This window comes from Canis lupus, chromosome 3 (assembly GCF_003254725.2).
Source record: "Canis lupus dingo isolate Sandy chromosome 3, ASM325472v2, whole genome shotgun sequence".
Taxonomy (NCBI): Eukaryota; Metazoa; Chordata; class Mammalia; order Carnivora; family Canidae; genus Canis; species Canis lupus.
Genome location: NC_064245.1, coordinates 59,014,108 through 59,034,936, shown reverse-complemented (window position 1 = coordinate 59,034,936; position 20,829 = coordinate 59,014,108). Strand labels below are relative to the sequence as shown.

Below are 20,829 nucleotides of genomic sequence, written 5' to 3'. Positions count from 1 at the left end.
TGGGCTCCACCTGCCTGTACAGAGGCCTGTACTAGCCATGTGTAGGTCACAGCTAGTGATCCCTGTGGAGACACCAGACAAGGAGAGGCAATCACGGATCATCCAGTCCCAACTGCTATCTGATTGCCAGAGCATGAGACCCCACCCAAGACCAGCAACAAAACTTCCCAGTTGAGCCCTAGCTGACCCACACAACTGTAAGCAAGTAAAAATGGCTATTGGTATTAAGTCATTAATTTTGGACTACTTTGTCATGCAGCAATAACTAAGGTATACCTTTCCAAATACTCCTGTGCTTAAACCTACCCTGCATGTAGATTGAGCTCTTTTACAATCTTTCAGATCTCATAGTTTAATTTCTATTTATTTTATTTTATTTTATTTTATTTTATTTTATTTTATTTTGAGAGAGAAAACAAGGAGTGCATGTGCAAGCTGGGGTTGGGGTAGAGAGAGAATGTTAAGCAGGCTCCATACTAGGCAGAGAGCCCAATGCAGGGCTCTATCTTGCAACCTGAGCTGAAATCAAGCTTAATTAAAGGAGCCACCCAGGCAACCCTCAGATTTTAATTTCCAAAGCACTGTTGGAAGATTATTGAGAGAAAACCCAACTAGATATTGAGATATGACTACTGGTGATGACATACATAAAGGATCACTCACTTCCATTTTAAAAACCTTTTTAAGGCCAGCCCCGGTGGCGCAGCGGTTTGGCGCCGCCTGCAGCCTGGGGTGTGATCCTGGAGATCCAGGATCGAGTCCCACATCGGGCTCCTTGCATGGAGCCTGCTTCTCCCTTTGCCTGTCTCTCTCTCTCTCTCTCTCTCTGTCTCTCATGAATAAATAAATAAAATCTTAAAAAAAAAAAAAAAACCTTAAAAAAAAAACTTTAAAAACCTTTTTAAAATTTAGAACTAAGTTAATGTAAACAAAAGAGCACCATGTGAGACAACTGAGAATCTATAACAGGGTTGATAAGCTCATGCCTTCAGTGGCCAGGAAGTCATAGAAATATGTGATATGGCCAGGTATAATGCAATACATAGCAGGGGCATGTAGATAAACACCTCTGGCCTACTGCCTTTCAAAGATTAAAATAAAAAAAAAAATTAAAACCCCAAACAAAAAGCTGTTTTTGCCAAGGCACCTGCATGAAGGTTGTGAGTCCCATCCTTGACCACAGGAAGGTCAACAAAAATCTACCCATTGGCTGCCTCCAGTTCTTATTTACAGCTGTTCTCTAGAATATGGTATAGAGGAAGAGAGAAATATCCACTGGTAAACATTATCAAATGCCTACTACATGCCAGGGAGGACAAGATCCACATCTTCTTAGAATGATGGGCAAAAAAGTTATAATTTGTCACAGGAAGTAGAGGATGTCAGCCTCTGTTACAAGTAACCATCAAAGAACTTGATTAATCAAAGCTTAAAAAACGGTAAGCTTTGCATCCTCTGCAGCAGGACAGTGTGACACACCCCCTCGTGCACACAGTCTCTTTTACATCTCACACCACAACCCCACACATGCCTCCTTTTTGCCCTCTTACCACCAAGGCTGCAGATTTTATAGCAGCAGCTTTTGTTTCTTTCCTTTCTCATATCCTCACTTGATGTTTGATATTCAGGAATTACTTGAAAAACCAAAATAGCCTACCTTTTCTAAAGACAGATCAGAAGATCTGGCCCCATTAGACAGCACCAGCCATAGCCACAACCAGTGTGGAGAGAGGCCTCAGCACTCCCTACTGCCGCACTTACTCAGCTTCCTACTTGGCCCTGGAAACACAAGATCTCCGGGTCTGGGCGAGATACACTAACAGACCAACCTCTTCCCCAAACCATAAAGCCTCACCAGCCCCCCACTCCACCCAGCCGTCCTTTCCAAGTCTCCACGTAGCCCTATCCACAGCAGCTCACGTTCAAAGGTCTATTCACACCTCCACACATAGATTAGTGGTTCTTCCCTAATTTCCTTTCCTCAGAAATGAAAATTGCATTTTTTAAAAAAGATGTATTTGAAAAAGAGAGAGTGTGTGCAGGAGCAAGGAGAGTGGCAGAGGGAGAAGATCCCAAGCAGACTGCGTTAAGTGCAGAGCCCGACGTGGGGCCCCATCTCATGACCCTGAGATCATGACCTGAACCAAAATCAAGAGACAGACGCTCAACTGCCTGAGCCACCCCACCCAGGCATCTCTAAAAATCGCATTCTTGCAAAAACCACAGCTATCCTCCATAATGTCACCCTTCTCTCCAGTCCAAATCAAGTCCTGTCAGCTCTACCTTCAAAATGTACTTAGAATCTCACTAGTTCTCACTGTCCTCTACCTTTAGACCGCTGCTTTCTCGGAGTCTACCCCGTCCTGTCCCATCCCAACTTAGTGAGCCGGCCTGTGGGGTCCTATCAGCACTGAAGTGAGGCTACACTAGCCTCTGCTCCAGACCCTCCAACACTTCACTTCCCAGAGGAAAAGCCAAAATCCTCCCCAAGGCCTACAGGTCTTCTTGCATGCCCCCCTCCCCATCCCATCTATACCGAGGAGGTAAGGTCAAGGCTTCCTCAGCAAGGTAGACAGAGCCGTGAACTCCTGAGCTTTAGCAACCACTGACCGGCTTCGCAGGGGTCTGGCCTACAGAGCGAGCACAGCCTCATTTCTTGCAATGTTCAGAAACTTACACATTTTAAGCATTCCATACATGTCACTTATTACTATTTTGATACTCTTATTATCCAGAATGAGCTAAGTTCACAAGTCAGGTGCAAAGACACAATTAATATGTATTGTCAAAATTAACTTCAATAGTAGACCGCCATGAAACTCAGTCTTTATATATTCAACCCTGTACAGCATATAAACTATACATATGCAAATACTAAGATGTACTACATGCTTCTACTGGTGAGCTTCAATGTTGGAATATGAGCAACTCCAACAAGCCCCCCGCGGTACTCAGGGCATGAATCTCTCAGTGGGGCTCCATGGCAGCCTCAGGCCGAGCAACAGCCCAGCCCAGGGCAAGCACAGCACCACTTCCAAACTTCTTGAAGTCGTCACTGCCTGCGAGCCTGACAGGCAGTTTTGATGCAGTTTTCAGGAGCTCCATTTAAATAAACAGAAATATAACTCATTATTAAAACAAAAACAAGCAATATAAAAAGCTCCAATTCCAGGGACTGAGAAAACAGTACCAAGTAAACTTGAAGGTTCTAAAAAAACAAGAGCGGGCAAACTTTAACCTTGCTTCATAGTCTTTAAAAAGGGGAAAGAGGGGTACGTGGGGGGGCTCAGTTGGTGAAGCATCTGCCTTCAAGCTCAGCATGATCTCAGATCCAGTCACACAGGGCTCCCTGCTGAGTCTGCTTCTCCCTTTCCTTCTGCTCCTCCCCTCTGCATGCTCATGCTTGCATGCTCACTCCCCCCAACCCCTCGCTCACACGCTCTCAAATAAATCTTTAAAAAATATTAAAATGGGGCAAGAGGTCTGGATATAGTTGACATCAGACACACATCGTGTCCACTGACAACACAAACAGACAGCTCAGGAGAGCATCACTTCATAAAACCAGGCATCTGGGCGTGGCGTGAGGTGCACCACCCCCTTTATAGGCTCTGGTACAACTCTAACCAAAGCAGATGCAAAATGTGCTAGAGAAAGCAAGTGCCCAGAGAAGGGCACGTTACTTGCAGATGCAGATGCAGATGCAGGGAATCAGCAAAGGCACTTCAGCGGGACCTCACAAACAGCAAAGCCCACCAAGGTCATGACCTCCTGGAGGAATCAAGACCAGATGCCCAAATCTTTGCAGGTGCTGCCAAACTTTATTCAACGTATAAAATTAAATTTGACATAACTGAGTTTTCTGTTTTGGTGACATCTCTTAGACAAAATATTGAGCTGAGCAGGTTAAAGAGATGTGCTGTCATATGGGGTACAATTTGTGGGGATAGATTGGGAGGAGACACAGGGTCCCATCACACGTATGCACAAGAGGAGTCAGGGAAGTTAGCCACTCTACCGAAACCATGACACAGTGATGAGTCTGATGCTATGGATGCTTTTATAGCAACAACTAACATGGTACCTGTAACAGGCACAAACGAAAGTCACGAGAAAAGAATTCATCTCACAGGTAATGCATAACATCACCCCTACCTACCTACCTAATATTAGGACAGCCTCTTTGTGTTATTGTCTTGTAGTTATGTCATTAACATTTTAGTCAGAAGGTAAACTTGTTCAGGGCTTTTGATTCTGATCAGATGGTAGAGACTGGGTGGGAAAGTGGAGCACAGAACCACATATGTATCATCCTCGATATTTAGGCAATGAACATCATACCCACATGCAAACATTCACTGTGGCCAAAACAGAAAACAAAACATTTGCATTCAAATTTCCTATGTAGGACCTCCTTATGCCAGCAGACGGATTCTAGAAAGAAAAGCCTGGGGACATACAACCTACAGTTTATGAACATCCACAGTGATTCCTTTCTGTTGTTAGGGACCATGAGGAAAGAAGGTCTTTTTCCAGGTTCTTTCCACTGACTCCCTCAAACCAGGAGAGCTGGCTTAAGAACTTCCTGCTTCCTCTTCATTCCCCAAGCAGACAGCCAGCTCCTTGTACATGTCTCGCACGTTCATTTACTCAGCTCGTTTTCATTTGGTGAGATTAAAAGCATTCATCATTAAGAAAAAACAATGCAACAATTTTTTTATAAAACGAGAAAAACAGGGATCCCTGGGTGGCGCAGCGGTTTGGTGCCTGCCTTTGGCCCAGGGCGCGATCCTGGTAGACCCAGGATCGAATCCCACATCGGGCTCCCGGTGCATGGAGCCTGCTTCTCCCTCTGCCTGTGTCTCTGCACCTCTCTCTCTCTGTGACTATCATAAATAAATAAAAAATTAAAAAAATAAAAAAATAAAAATAAAAAAATAAAATGAGAAAAACAGTGATGACTGGACGACTCAATGGCTGAGCGTCTGCCTTTGGCTCAGGTCATGATCCCGGGGGTCCTGGGATCGAGTCCTGCACTGGGTTCCCCGCAAGGAACCTGCTTCTCCCTCTGCCTAGATCTCTGCCTCTATGTCTCTCACAAATGAATAAATAAGTGTTAAAAAAAAAATGAGAGAGAGAGAGAGAGAGAAGAACAAACTGGAAAAGTAGACTTCACTGGGCTAGAAAAATAAACTTCCCAGCAAAGGAAAGCATTTTTCCCAAGAAACAATGGAAAGAACCACTCTGTTTGCACTGCTCCTACTTCACACCAAGTCCTTTCCAGCACGCAGCACGCTCAGCTAGGATGAACCCGACACGAGCGCCATGAGGCAGGGAAGCAGGGTCTTGCATTGGGTTGGGACAGGTGCCCGTATTCCTCCTTATTCCACAGTTCATGTCAAGCACCCTTGTTTTCCACTCGGCTTCCCTTCACTGTGAGCTGAAGCCAAGAGTCACTTCTCAAGCAACTTTGGTCCAAAGCAGAAATAGGATCCTTTCCCAGACTGAAACTCCTGACTCACATTTTCCTCCCAACCATGACTCAGCAGCTTCTTTGGATTTTTTTCAAAGTATTTACCTGAACTAACCTCCTTAAAAAAAACCACCTGCCATTTTCAACTCCAAATTACTTTCCTTGCAGTGCCAGATAGAAATACCTCCTGGGTAACTCTCCAACCACCCTGTTCTTTCAGAGCGTTGCCTCTAGCTCCAGGAGTGGACCCCCAGGCAATGCTGCCTGTCCTTGCAGTCCACCGCCTGATCATGTGTGCTCCTGCCCGCACCCAGCCAATTACCCTGTCCATAGCTGATCGGTGCTTAGGTACTAGCCTTTAGCAATGGTGTGGGGATGGGGCTAGCAGGTGGTGTTTCCCACCATCCGTGCTAAAGTGGAGAAAGCCAGACTCCAGAGAGAGATGGAATGACCCAGAAGCAGAGAGGGAAGCAAAGGAGAGACTGTGGATCATTACAGAAAATAACTTTGACTGCCAATCATTTTCTTCCTAGTTGAGGCGTTCCTCGGGCCCTGCATTTCCAGACGTGGTTTCAGTAAGATATCCCTACGTCCTTTGTGTATATTATCCCACTTTTTCTTAAACTAGGTTCATAATATTTCCACTTGCTGTAATGAGACAGTTCCTCAGACAGCCAGATGAGCGGTAACTTCCAAATCCCTATCCCACAGTCTAGGAGGCAGCAGTTTCAAGAAATCACAAGGCAAAAATCAAAGGGGTGGGGGAGAGGAACACAGTGGGAGAGGACAGGAAGGGTAGGGATGCCCAGGGGAGACTCCCTAACACCTGAGTGTGTGCAATTCCATCATCCCCCGTGCCTGCACTCACTTTCAGGCACCAGGAGACAGGCACACGGGGAGCTCAGCCTCGGTCCCCAAAGAGCACAGTCACGAACGGAGGACAGAAATGAACAACTGCAACTGAGGAGGTGAGGCACGCATGAACAGAACACGTCCGTGCCAGGGGCTCGGGCTCTCACATGCGGCGCTGAGCGGGATGAGAACACACAGCTGGGACGCACTCTTGGACAAGCCTTAAAAGGCACGTGAGCTGGGTGGTGGCCACACAGAATATTATCAAATGGAGCAAACCCAATTATCCCAACATCAGCCATTAGGTAACGCATATGATTCCTTTATTAATCTTCTAATACTTCATATAAAATAGTTCTCGTGTCTTTTAGCATCCTGAAAGAACAAAATGGTTTCAGAATATAATCACCCATTTAATGTTTTTTTTTTTAAGATTTTATTTATTCATGAGAGACACAGAGAGAGAGAGGCAGAGACACAGGCAGAGGTAGAAGCAGGCTCCCTGTGGGAAGCCTGATGTGAGACTCAACCCCAGGACCCCAGAATCACGCCCTGAGCTGAAGGCAGATGCTCAACCACCAAGCCACCCAGGCGTCCCATAATCACCCATTTAAATTAAGAAGTTTCTGGAGGACAGAATCCTTTCAATTCAACTCTGCTAATAAAAAGGAACTTAAAACCAGACCATCTCAAATAACTGGTAAAAGCAAAATAATTTTCTAAGTAGAAGGATCTCAGAGAGTACATCTTACAGGGAGTAATAAGAACTACATAGTATTAACTTAAATGGGTGATTATATTCTCAAACCATTTTGTTCTTTCAGGATGCTAAAGGACACAACTATTTCATGTGAAGTATTAGAAGATTAATATAATAAAATAATCTTATGGGGGAGCCTGGCTGACTCAGTCAGTAGAGCATACGACTCTTGATCTCTAGGTCATGAGTTCAAGCCCCATGTTGGGGATAGAGCTTACTTAAAAAAAAATAAAAATTCTTGTAATATTTTCTTAAAACAAAAAATTATATGAATCATAAGGAAATGCAGTGCCCTTAAAACACTAAACTGCTATCCCACTTCTAGGAATGGATCCAAAAGAAATAATCTAGAATATGGAAAAGCTACACATGAAAATATTCTGGAGAGCATAACAGAAAATCAAGAGTAAGCTGAACAGGAGTGTCTGATGGCTCAGTCAGAAGAGCATGAGACTCTGGATCTTAGGAGTCATGAGTTTACGCATAGAGATTACTTAAAAAGAAAAAAAAAAAGAGCAAGCTAAGGGAATATCCACTAATAAAGAGTGTATTATATTGCTGTTGGAATATTATTTGATGAAATAGAACTTAGCCATTACAAAGAAGATAATGTAATAAAAAGATGGAGCATGTTAAATGGGAAAAAAAGGATATATAATTTGGTGGATCCTCTAGTTGTAATATTACATTAAAAATATATATTTTATACAACTTCATTTATGCAGAAAAATGCCCTAGAGGAAGAAGTGATACTGTTCCCACCACAGTGGTAAGATAATGAGTAGTTTACTGTTTAAGTTTCTTTGGTCAAGATGTTATATTTGTATATTTAAAAAAAAAAAAAAAACCCCACCCCCCTCCTCACCCTGCTCCACCTCTTTTTTTCTTCAGTATTAGAAGTAAAACGGGAACCTACTTCATCAGAAGCAGAGCGAAGACATTGGACAGCAGCCTGTTTTTTCATTTCTTCTAGAGTCAGATCTGAGCACTTTTTCTTACTCTTTCCCCATTTCTTGTAAGCTCCTTTTTCCCAGCCCAGGAAGATGTCATTCTCCTAAAGCAAGATTAGACAGACTTCAATGAACAAGAGTAAATAACAAGTTTCAACACTATTTCTCACACACATTCCCTTCCCAAGAACATTCATCACCAGGAAGTTCAGAGACCACAAAACATGGTCAATCTGAGCACTTCAGGCTAATTATTCATTTGGTATCTATTTCCCAGGTTCTCATTATATTATTTAGAATTTATGATCTTAAGGAATATGACTCACACACATTCAGTAAATGCTAATAAATAATTCAATTTATGTATGTGTATGTAAATGCAAGTACATCATACATGTAAATATATGATGTAAGGATATTATAAATGCAAATGTAAATTTATGCAAATATAAGATCATATGTAAATGCAAGTACATCATAAATTCCAAACTATATACATAATTAAATGTCTTCTCTTCTGCGCTTCCCACTCTTCAGTAATGAGTGTTCATATTACTACCAGATTTTATCATTTAACAGTTAAATGGTTCAATCCTTATTGCTTTACCTGTAGTCTATAAAACAACAGATATAAAACATTTCATGTTGGCAAGAGAAGTCCCCCCACCCCTTGGTTCCACATGGCCCATAAAAAAAAGTCTGAAGAAAATTTGAAAAGCAGGAAGAAAACAAAAAATCATAACTGATCCTACCACCCAGTAAAAACTAGAGTAATTTGGTCTGCCTTATTTGGTCTTTTCTATATGCTTTAAAAATCACAGATTTGAATTCATGCTAGTTATTGTATTTGATTTAACTTACTAAATTGTACCCGTCACCTCAATGTTACCACAAATTCTTTGGTTACAAAATATTCTAAGATGTAAGTTTATAGCTATTTCCCTAAAAGGGGACATTAAAGTAGTATTTTTAATTGCTTTGCTACTTTGTTTTGCCTTTTAAAAAGACTTCCATTTGAAAATAAATAAATAAATAACCTTTCATTTGACAAATTATGATTAAAATCAGTGGACAGACAATAAGAGAAAAAAGGTCAGAAAGACAATGGCAAAATTTTTAAAATTACTTAGAAGATGACATGACCTAAGCAAGCCCTCAGGACATATATATGAATATATGAATTAGAAGTGAAAAGAAGGAAAAGCATAATAATAAACTCAAAAGATTTTAAAAGGTCAAATCATATACCATCAACTGTCTAACCCAATTTTTACTTTGATCCAACACATAAAAATTACTTTTAGGCCACCAGGTAAGAGTGGAGGAACAATCCTTCCTTCTATATCCATCGTCATTAGCATACTTTACTTAATTTTTTGGACACATTTGCAGATCTCATGAACCTGAAAAACATATTTTCTGGCAGAGTGGTATCAATTCCAATTTTCCAAGGGAAAATGTGCTTAATGGCCAAGTAAGTCCCATCAGTGTATTTCCGTTTATCTAACAGGTTTGGCTGGACTACACCTGAAACCTGACATTCTTTATCAGTGATATCTTCTGGAGATTGAGTTTGTCCTCTAACAGGAGCAACAGACAGAACCATAACAACAAAGACTCAAAGCTTCCAAAAGCGGAGAGAAATGTTGTAATTCTATTGTTTATGGTATATAAAACAAAGAAAGTAGAAAACTTATTGTGTAATTATGGAAAACAACTCTTTTTTGTTTTGAGCTACTGAGACTGGCTCTTTCTCCTTCTCAAGCATTATAAACATGTTTCTCTACTGAAGCTACATTATAGCTCAGCAGAGGTAACACACATCCAAAGGTCCTAAAAAAGTTTTATTATACAGATAGAAGGGACTTTCAAAATTCAGGCCACATGGACAGGTGCTTTTTCTGGAGGGCAGTCTGACAATACATATCAAACAACTTAAACATGTACATGTACTTTCAGTCTAATAATTCGGAGGATTTATCCTAACAAAACAGTCACCACTGTGTGCACAGATTTAGCCACTGTGATATTGATCAGATAGCTGTAAATCCAGGCAAATAAGAAGAAAACAACTTGGTTAAAAAAGTTAAGATTTATCCAGGCGAGGAGATATTATAGCTATTAAGGTGATTATGAAGCAGGGGCACCTGGGTGGCTCAGTTGGTTAAGTGTCCAACTCTGGATTTTTTATTTCAGCTCAGGTCGTGATATCAGGGTCCTGGGATCAAGTGCCACATCGGGTTCTGACTTGAGAAAGGAGTCTGCTTCTCCTTCTCCCTCTGCCCCACCCCCTGCTTGCACACGTTCCTGCGTGTGCACCTTCTATCGCGCTGAGATAAATAAATCTTTAGAAAAGGGGGGGATATGAAGCATATTTATTGACCTGGAAAGCTATCCACAGTATGCGTAAGAGAAATCGTTTATACAAAAGTACAATCTCACTTTTTGTTAACACGTGTGCACACACACACACACACACATGAATGTGCACTAAAAGGTCTCAGAGAAAACGAACTAAGAGATCACTAAGAAGCTTATCTCAGTGAGGAGGAGAAGACACAGACTTTCTGATTTTTCTTGTAATTACATCATACTCCTACAGTAGTCAAAGTTGTTGCTAATGGAAAATTTACTGAGGCACAAGAATGGAGAAACTCGAAGAGTTCTTGTGGCTCTTCACTTCGGACAGATATCTGGCATCTTCAGGTTTATCCATGAATGTACTCTCACCCATCCATCCAGTGAGGACTTGACTGTTCTCCCTGGGGCACTAGGGGTCATAGGAATGAATGCAGCAGAGGCCCTGCCTGTCAGAGGTGCACAGTCCGGTACCAAATACAGACACAAAGGCAGATGCCTGGGAATGGCTGTTGCTACCAGAGGTCTACAGAAAGCACTCGGGAGGCCTAAAAAGGGCCTGGCTGATAAGCCAACCCTTCCTACAGGAGGGTCACTGAAGTGGAGTCTTAAACAGTGAACAGAAGTTTAGGCTAGAATAAGGGAGGAACACCAAGCAGAAGAAATGTGGCGCTAGAGCAAGGGATGGCAAATTTATTTTTCTTCAGGGAGCCAGATATCATTTTAAACTTCACAGGACAAGATGATGATCAAGGATATAAATGTAGTTACTTTTACAAAAAGGAAATACATTCTCACAATTTTTTTAATTGATGGATTTCAAATTATAATTCAGTATAATTTTTTGTTCCCAGATCTACTAACAACAAGAATGAAATTCTTTCGGGGAGGGGATGAAATAACATTTGCTTAACTGGGTTTCAAAGTTAGCATTCCCTCAACATCAAAATCAAAGACAAATGTTCATCTGTTAATGCTCATTTTTTAAAAAAAATAACAGCTTTACTGACAAACAATACAGAGACAACCAAATTTACTCTTTAAAAGTGTGCAATTCAGTGGTTTTTTAGTATAGTTCACACTGGTGATTACATAACAATCACCACTACCTAATTTTAAAACCTATTTATCACCCCAAACGGAACTCTGTACCGTCAGCAGGCACTTTCTACCACTACTTTGGCTCTCCTGAGTCACCGGGAACTACGGACCTGCTCTCTCTATGGATCTGCTTATTCTGCACATTTCATATACATGGAATGATACAACAGATTTCCTTTTGTGGCTGGCTTCTTTCCCTCAGTGCAAGCTTTTGAAGGCTCATCTATGTTGTGGCAGAAGAGGTGCTCCACTCTCTTTCCTAATATTCCACTGCAAGGACATACTTCCTTTCAGCTATGAAGGCACTGGCGGGCATCTGGATTGTTTTTACCTGCTATGAACATTCACATACAGGTTTTTGTATTGATGCATATCTTCTGTTCTCCTGATTATACACCTAGGAGCAGAATTGCTGGGTCACATGGCATCTCTGTGTTCAACCATCTCAAGAACAGACAGGCTATTTTCAAAGCAGCTACATATCACCATCACACCAGCAACATTTCAGGGCCCCACCTCCTCCACATCCTCACGGACTCTCATCATCGCCTGGGTTTTTATTTTAGCCATTCCAGCACACATGAAGTAGTGCCTCATCATGGCCTTCATCTCCCTAATGATTAATGAAGTGAGGCATCCTTTCATGTACTTACTGTCATTCTTCCAGAGAAGATATATGAAGGGCTTATTCAATACTTGGCCCATTTTAAAGTTATCTATTCTGAACACGCATCTCTCATTAGATACAGGATTTGCAAATATTTTTCTCTAATTCTATGGGGGTTTTTTTTTGTTTTTTTTTTTTACTTTTTCCATGATATCCTTTGAGGCACAAAAGTTTTTCATTGTGATAAAGTCTCATTTACTGATGTCTTCTACGGCTGCTTGTTTTTGGTGTCCTAAGAAATCACTGCCTCCTCCAAGTCATAAATATTCACTCCTGCATTTTCTTCCAAGTGCTTTATGGTTTAGCTCTTTTATTGAGGTCTAGAAACCAAGTGGAGTCGATGTATGTGGTATGAAGTAGGAGTCCACCCACCTTTACAGGTGGCTACTCTGTTGTCTCAGCATCTTTCACTGAAAAGACTATTCTTTCCCCCCTTGAACAGGCTGGTTAGACCATGGATATACAGGCTCATTTCTGAACACCTGGTTTCATTTCATACAGCCATATATATGCTAATATCAAGCTGTCTTGATTACTGTAGCCCTATAGTTAGTTTTGAAATTGGAAAGTGTAAGTCCTCCAACTTTGTTGTTTTTAACAAGATGTTTTTGGCTATTCCGAGTCCCTTTAGAGGTCTATATGGATTTCAGGATCAGCTTGCCAGTTCTGCAACACAGGCAGCGGGCACTCTGACAAGGCTGTGTGTGCATCAATGCACCAGGCACTTCTGTCTTAATGACATGGAGTCTTCTGATCGTGAACATGGGAGGGCTTTCCACTTACGAGATTGTCTTTCATTTCTCAGTGACGTTCTCAGTGTGCAAGTCTTGCGCTTCTTTTATTAGATTTATTCTGAAGTATTTTATCCTTTTTGATACTGTTGTAAATGGAATTTTCTTAATTTTTCATTCCCTAAGGTTTTCTATATACAAGATCGTGGCATCTGCAAACCACATATAGTTGTAGTTCTTCCTTTCTAAGCTGGAAGTGTCTTCTTTTTCTTCCCTAGCTGCCCTGTTAATACTGATCTGTAATAAGACTTCATGGCTTTTGTCTTTGAAAATGTCTTCACACAAAGATATTCCCAAATTCTGACATTAACTCACAGACATGAATATAACTAAACATGTTAATTGCCTAAATAAAAGGCATTTATAAAATTCTGTTAGATTCTTCTCTTAATATTTGCCTTTTCACATGTCATCATAGTGTAGATTAGTCATTCCCAAGTCAGAGGTAGGTGGAAGCTTCTCAGTTGAACAATTACACGAATATGAAGATACAGAGGTCCCCTCAGCACCGTGTCAAGCAGAAGCCACAGCTTGGCACCACAGTGTGACCCTGGACAACATCCCGCCACAAAGCTGGGTCGGAGCGGGAAGTTGGCTTCTCGTTTTCACTTCTGACAGAATGAAAATATATAAAGCGGCTTGCCATTATTTGTGAGACAAACAATGTTAGCTGTGAAGATGGCTTTAGAAATTTTGCAGATATGCGCTGTTTTGCCTTGTAATTTCACATTGACTTCACTCAGAAACATTATCAAGTGTGTAGCAAAAGCTGCACAAACAACAGAGTAGTAGATACACTTTGTGCATTCTGGGTTTTCCACTTACTATATCTGAGAGTGCCTTTACTCCTTTTTTCTAGGTTCATATACTGTGTGAATGTATTAGGACTTAATGAAACAGTAACACTGAGCTAATCATAAGCTTTTAAAAGAAAACAGTATAAAAACACAGTTCAAGATATTTCTCTTTTATTGTTACGTTTTCAGTCCCCTATGCTCTGCTCATTACAAGTCCACTGAGGCACAAACATAAAATATTGGCCATGTGCCAAAGGTCTACTTGTTAAACTGCAAAGTCAAGCACGATTTTTCAAAGGCATCATCTTAAAGACAGAAAAATTATCAAGTACCAAAAGAAGATATGGCTAAAGAACGTTCTCCGCGTAGAAATCTATTGCCGAGTACTTTTCCAGACACTCCTGTGAGGTGACATAAGGCTAGAGTTTTGATTGACTTTCTCTTGCTGCCTTCTGTCAAAAAGGAAACGGAGAACTGGAGAGAGAAAAAGAACACACCATTCTGAAATACAGCTGGGATGATGACGTCTCCATCAGCTGCTCAGCATCCACCCCTGCCTCCCACACCTTCCTGTTAACAGCACCCTGAAAAACCAAAACCCTGAAGTGTCTGAATGGGACTGGTGCCACCCCCATCTTTGGGCCCTGACTTGCTTAATACAAATCCACACGTTTCATCCCTTTAGCTACAAAGATTGGCTCACACATAGGCGTGTGACCCATCAGACATGGGCAGTTGAAAAGGAGCAAAACAATAAAATAAAATAAAGTAAAATACAATAAAAGGGAACACCCCCTCTGGAAGCCAGAACCACTCTCACTTTCATTTGCCCTCTACCTTCCCGGGAGCTGGCTGCAAAACCAAGCTGACAGAGGAAAGCGAGTAGAGAGGCAGGGCAGGAGCCCTTGTGACCCTGGGAAAGCTCTGAACTAAACCAGGCTGGGGCCAGCCCTACTTCTCCAAATTCAGTTATAGGAGACTTTTTCTCCTCATAAGCCAATTTAGGCTAAATTTTTGGTTGCTTGTGAATAAAAGATACAGCTAGAATTTGAGGAAGGGCCTAAGTAATAAATCCACTTCTCACTGCTCAAAAAAACGGCAAATTGTCTCTAAAATACAAGCCTAATGGCAGCTTAATGACATCTATGTTTTTCCAGCTAGGTCCTCAGCCAACAGTGACAATTCCTCACTGGCCTCCTTGCCCTCGGGTGCCTAACTAGTTTACCTACCAGCACACAGGCCATCTGCAGTGCTGGTGTGCACAGCAAAGAGTCTTTCTGTCTCAGGGACTGAAATGCAACCCCCAACACAGCCCATCAGGCTCATGAGGCTCGGTCTGCTCACCCTCCCAGTCTCATCCCCCAATCGGACTCCCAGCCCTGCTCTTCTCTGGCCTCACAACACAGGCCCTTCCTGTTTCTGTGACCTTACATGTACTCTCCCTTCTTCCTCCCTTCAACTGCTCAACTGGTCTCTCCTCTGTCATCCCCACTGCCATCGTTCCCCGAATGCAGTGTCCCAAGCTCTGCACAGCCAGTGTTTCACAGATGCCGAGACCAGCAGCTCTCTCTTGAAGACCGTCCCTAGTCAGCTCTGTATTCCTGGCACCTGCTGTGGCATCTCATGGGCATCCACGTGGAGAGTTAAAAAGCAGACATGTGCATTTTACATAATGCAATTATTTATTTTTAAAAATGCAATTATTTATATTCAAAACCTTTTCTCTATTCCATTTGAAGAGATTACTCCCTACTCCCCATGAAAACCATTATGTCATGGTATCTTAGGATGTCTGTGGACATTAATTTGCATACCCATCACCAGTGCTAACTCCTACTCGGACTGTACTGTCACATTCCCAATGTGTAAGGTTTACTTAAATCAGTGCCTACTGAATGAATGTCTGTTGAAATACAGCACATGTGATAAGACACTGGAGGAACCTAGGACTGGTCATATTTTGTAGGAGTTATTGTTCAGGAGGCGAACAATCTTACAGGGGAACAATGCAAGAGCACATTCTAAGTGGCTCCAGGAATAAGCAAGCTGTGCCAAAGGCAGATATCACCAGTCCACTTAGCAATCAGTACTAGGATTATTTTTACTGAACCTCTGCCAATATCAATAATGCAGCTACATTTCTAGAGTGATGGCCTCCCAGCTAGAAGATACACTCAATTAGGAGATATAAAAGACACTGCAACAAAGCTACAGTAGTCAAAATAATGTGGTATTAGCAGAAAGACATTAGACCAAAGGAACAGAACAGAAACCAGAAAGAGACCCTCGCATATGCGGGCAAACAATGTTCAATAAGGGTGCCACAACCACTCAGTGGGAAAACGAGTATTTTCACAAATGGTGTTAAGACTGGATGTCCACCTGCAAAAGAATGTCACTGGATCCAAACCACATGCCATATACAAAATCCAACCAGAAGTGAATCAAAGGCCTATATATAAGAGCTAAATCTATAAAACTCTAGGAGGAAACATAGGACAAAGCTTCACATTAGTTGTGGAAGAGATCTCTTGGACAGGATGCCAAAGGCAGAGGCAACAAAGTAAAAATAGACAAATTTCATGAAAATTTTTCTATTTTGTACAACAAAGACACTCTCCACAGGGTGAAAAGGCAGCCCACAAGATGGGAGGAAATATGTGCAACCATGTCTCTGATGGGGGGTGGGGGGGTTAACACTAACACATATGGAGAACTCCTAACACTTAACAACAGCAATAAACAGCCCGATTTAAAAATGGGCAAGACAGTCCTCCACACAAGACACCCAGATAACCAGTGAGTACAGGAAAAGATCTTCAACATCACTGATCATTGGGGAAAGTCCAAATCAAACCACAATGACATACCACCTTACACCCATCAGGATGGCTACTATAAAAAAAAAAAAAAACAGAAAATAATGAAATTGAGTAATTTTGTGGAGAAAATGGACCCCTGTGTACTGTTGGTGAGAATGTAAAATGGTACAGCTACTGGCAGTTTCTCAAAAAATTTAAAACAATTACCGTATGATCCAACAATTCCACTCCTGAGTACATAACCCCCAAAAATTGAAAGCAGGGTCTCAAAGAGATACTATTTCATGTTCATGGCACCATTATTCTCAACAGCTAAAACATGGAAGAAACCCAAATGTCCACTGACTAATGGATAAGCAAAATGTGGCATATTCCTACAGTGGAATATTATACAGCCTTTTAAAAGGAGGAAATTGTGAGACACCTGGGTGGCTCAGTGGCTGAGCATCTGCCTTTGGCTCAAGACGCGACCCCAGAGTCCCAGGATTCAGTCCCACATCAGGCTTCCTGCATGGAGCCTGCTTCTTCCTCTGCCTGTGTCTCTGCCTCCCTCTGTGTCTTTCATGAATAAATAAAATCTTTTAAAAGGAGGAAATTCTGACATGTGCTACAACATGATGTCATTCAGTACATAAATAGACAAGTACACTGTGATTTATCCAGATGATGGAATATTATTCAGTGTCACAAAGCTCCGGGCTATCCAGCCACAAAACGATCTCGAAGAACCTTAAATGCATATTACTAGGTGAAAGGACATTCTGGAAAAGGCAGAATGACGGAGGCAGTAAAGAGATCAGTGCTGTCAGGGCTTGAGGGAGGGGGATGAACAGGTGGAGCAGGGAGGATGTTTGGGGTAGGGAAACCACTCTGCAGGATACCGTGATGATGGATACGTGTCCCTCACTATGCATCTGTCTAAACCCAGAGAATGTTCAACACAGAGTGTGAATCCTAACGTAAGCTATGGACTTCAGGTAATTACGTATTGGTGCAGATTTGCTAACAAAGGTACTGCTTTGGGTGGGGATGTTAATAATGGGAGAGGCTCTTCATGTGTGGGGCAGGGGATTATGTTGGAAATGTCTTCCTCTCAATTTTACTGGGAACCAAAATTACTGTAAAGAAAGAGTCTTTACGGGCAGCTAGGGTGGCTCAGCGGTTTGGCGCCGCCTTCAGCCCAGGGCCTAATCCTGAAGATCCAGGATCGAGTCCCATATCGGGCTCCCTGCATGGAGCCTGCTTCTCCCTCTGCCTGTGTCTCTGCCTCTCTCTGTGTGTCTCTCATGAATAAATAAATAAAATCTTTAAAAAAAAAAGTCTTTACCAAAAAAAAAAAGTAACTGGCAGCAGACCAACTCCCCTGCCCAGCCTAACCAGAAAAGCCAGATAAAATACAAAACCAAACCAACACATAACACCTGTCCTGAAACATTAAGAGACTGCAAAAGTATCCAGGCCTTGAAAAGACAAGGAGGGGCAACTGTCCTCGTCCTCGATGAGGGCAGCTGCCGGCACAGGGGAACAGACACCGGAGCCTGCTTTCTCCTCTGGGAAATGTACCCTTTTGAGGCCCAGGGCCCTTTAAGAGACAGAGAAAGCAGTGGAGCTGGGGGAGGCCCTCAGGCCTGGACAGAAACTGCTAGTGAGGCAGGTGCCAGTTGCCCCGAAATAAGGGACAAAAGAAGGGGCGGAAGACAGGCCACACTGCTGGGTTCTCCTCCAGACACGAGGAGCGTGCTGAAGCTGTAGGGCACACCGGGGCTTGTGTCGATGGTACAATGTGCTATTTGTCTATCTCAGTGTTATTAGATAGACATGACCTTTGTGAATATTCACCCATTCATTACTACCCTGGTCATTACGTACTCAAAAGCAGAAGGAAAAAAATCCTCTTGTGTTTCTGTGCAGAATCCATGGTTGCTCCCTATCTGGAACTAAAAAAATTTAACATAAGAATACCTAAAGCAATCACACAGATTTAAGGACGATCATGAAAGAGCGTACAAAGATGAAACTCCTTCAAAAAACAAAAGAACAAAATCATGACGACTGAATATCACTACAAATGGTTCATTTGTTTCAAACACAAGTCTCAGAATGTAGTACAACCAAAGAACATTTCCCCAAACTTAAAAGCATTTTAGAAGTAAATGCCACTTTGTACGCAGGTACTTTGAAAGGATTTTTAAAATTTTATTTATTTGTTTATTTTAAGTAGGCCACACACACAGCACAGAGCCCAATATGGGGCCTGAACTCACGATCCTGAGATCAAGACCTGAGCTGAGGGGATCCCTGGGTGGTTCAGCGGTTTAGCGTCTGCCTTTGGCCCAGGGCATGATCCTGGAGTCCCGGGATCAAGTCCCACGTCGGGATCTTTGCATGGAGCCTGCTTCTCCCTCTGCCTGTGTCTCTGCATCTCTCTCTCTCTCTCTGTGTCTCTTGTGAATAAATAAAATCTTTAAAAAAAGAAAAAAAAAAAGACCTGAGCTGAAATCAAGAGTGGGACACTTAACTGACTGCACCACCAAGGCGCCCAGAGGGCTGCTTTTTGACAGCTCAGCACCCTAATTACCCCAGACTACCTCTGGGGCAGCATCCTCTCAAATTCTTGGTCCCTATGGCTCCAGGTGTCCCCTCCTCCTGGGAGGTGGGTCAGGAATCGGGGCAATGACCAAGCTGCCCTACCAGGAGGAGCCCCGGCTCTGCCTGCTGTGCTCACACAAATGAGGGTGGGAGTCTGGGGCTACAGTGGAGAGGGGAGGGGGGGGCAGGGTGTGTTTGAGAATAAAGGCAATAGATAAGACAAAAGCTTCACAGTGGGGCAGAGACTACAGAAGGCCCCAGGTCAAGCTGCCACTGAGGCCAGCCGTAGCCTCTGGACATTTCAAGTTTTTATCTATTTATTTCAAGTTTTTTTTTTTAAGATTTTATTTATTTATTCATGAGAGACACAGAGAGAGAGAAAGAGGCAGAGACACAGGCAGAGGGAGAAGCAGGCTCCATGCAGGGAGCCTGATGCAGGACTTGATCCCAGGACAGCAGGATCATGCATGCCCCAAGCCAAAGGCAGGTACTCAACTGCTGAGCCACCCAGGTGACCCAAGATTTTGTTTTTAAGTAATCTTTACAACCAACATGGAACTCAGACCTACAATCCTGATCAAGAGTCGCAGTCTCCACTGACTGAACCAGCTGAGTACCCCTGGACATTTCCAACCTTTTAAACCAATAAATGAAAAAAATAAATAAATAAATAAATAAATAAATAAATAAATAAATAAACCAACCAACCAACCAACCAACCAACCAACCAACCAATAAACGCTCCCAAATGGACTAGCTGTGTGACCCTCAGCAAGGAACTGAGCCACTATGTGTAAGCACCTCCACCTACAGGATAGAGAGCTCAGGGCCGCTGAGAAGGTACAGGGCATGGAAAGTGAGCACTCTGACTTGTGGCTGCCTTGCAATACATGGTGTGCTGGTCTCTACTACCACTTCTGTGTAAGTAAGTCCAAGCTGGGTTTTCTGTGATAATCAAAGGCTCCTTGGGACACCCAGGTGGCTCAGTGGTTGAGTGTCTGCCTTTGGCTCAGGGCATGATCCTGGAGACCCAGGATCGAGTCCCACATCGGGCTCCCTGCATGGAGCCTGCTTCTCCCTCTGCCTGTGTCTCTGCCACCTCCCCCCCACATTAATAAATAAATAAAATCTTAAAAAGAAAAAAAAGGCTCCTAGTAAAGATTTCATGATGCTGAGAACATTAATATCTAAAGACATAAATGTTTTAATAAACGCTTGGATGATAGTCTTGATTTACTTAATTATAGAAGAAAACCAAGTATGTGTAGGGTTCTAAGAATGGGGTAGTGAAAGGTAGGCCTATCTTCCTAAAATAACTCTTCCTACTCGTGGCAAACTATGAGGAACTTGCTATTGACCATCAATCCAGCACAACCCTGAGCAGGAAAAGTAAACTCCCCCTTCTATTTACGGTTTTGAGGAGCTTCCCTGCTGGCCAATTTTAAGTAAGACTAGAAAATATTTTGGGGAGGCACCTGGGTGGCTCAGTCAGCTAGATGTCCACCTCTTGATCTCAGCTCAGGTCTTGATCTCAGGGTCATGGGGTTCAGGTAGCTTGCACTGGGTTCTGCAGCAGCCTACTTAAATATATATATATATATTTATGCTTTTATTTTTTTTTTTTTAAAACAACTTAACTCAAATTTATTTTAACAGAGACTTTAATGCT

General features: G+C 42.4%; 2 protein-coding genes across 11 annotated transcripts in view; one reads left to right on the top strand and one right to left on the bottom strand.

Annotated features, from left to right (window-relative positions):
• Nucleotides 1-20,829, top strand: part of PPP2R2C (protein phosphatase 2 regulatory subunit Bgamma) — a 947,578-nt gene that overhangs the window by 473,594 nt on the left and 453,155 nt on the right. The gene's annotated exons all lie outside the window — the stretch shown is intronic.
• KIAA0232 (KIAA0232 ortholog) overlaps nucleotides 1-20,829 on the bottom strand; it is a 94,088-nt gene that overhangs the window by 30,700 nt on the left and 42,559 nt on the right. For 9 of the 10 annotated variants that reach the window (XR_007409614.1, XR_003132728.3, XR_007409613.1 and 6 more), the window contains exon 3: nucleotides 8,002-8,139. The exons of the other annotated variant lie outside the window; for it this stretch is intronic. Coding sequence is in view for 6 of the 9 variants with exons in the window: in XM_025438379.3 (XP_025294164.1) it covers nucleotides 8,002-8,139 (138 nt within the window). In the remaining 3 variants the exon portion in view is untranslated. The remainder of the gene's footprint in view (nucleotides 1-8,001; nucleotides 8,140-20,829) is intronic. 10 annotated transcript variants of the gene reach the window in all.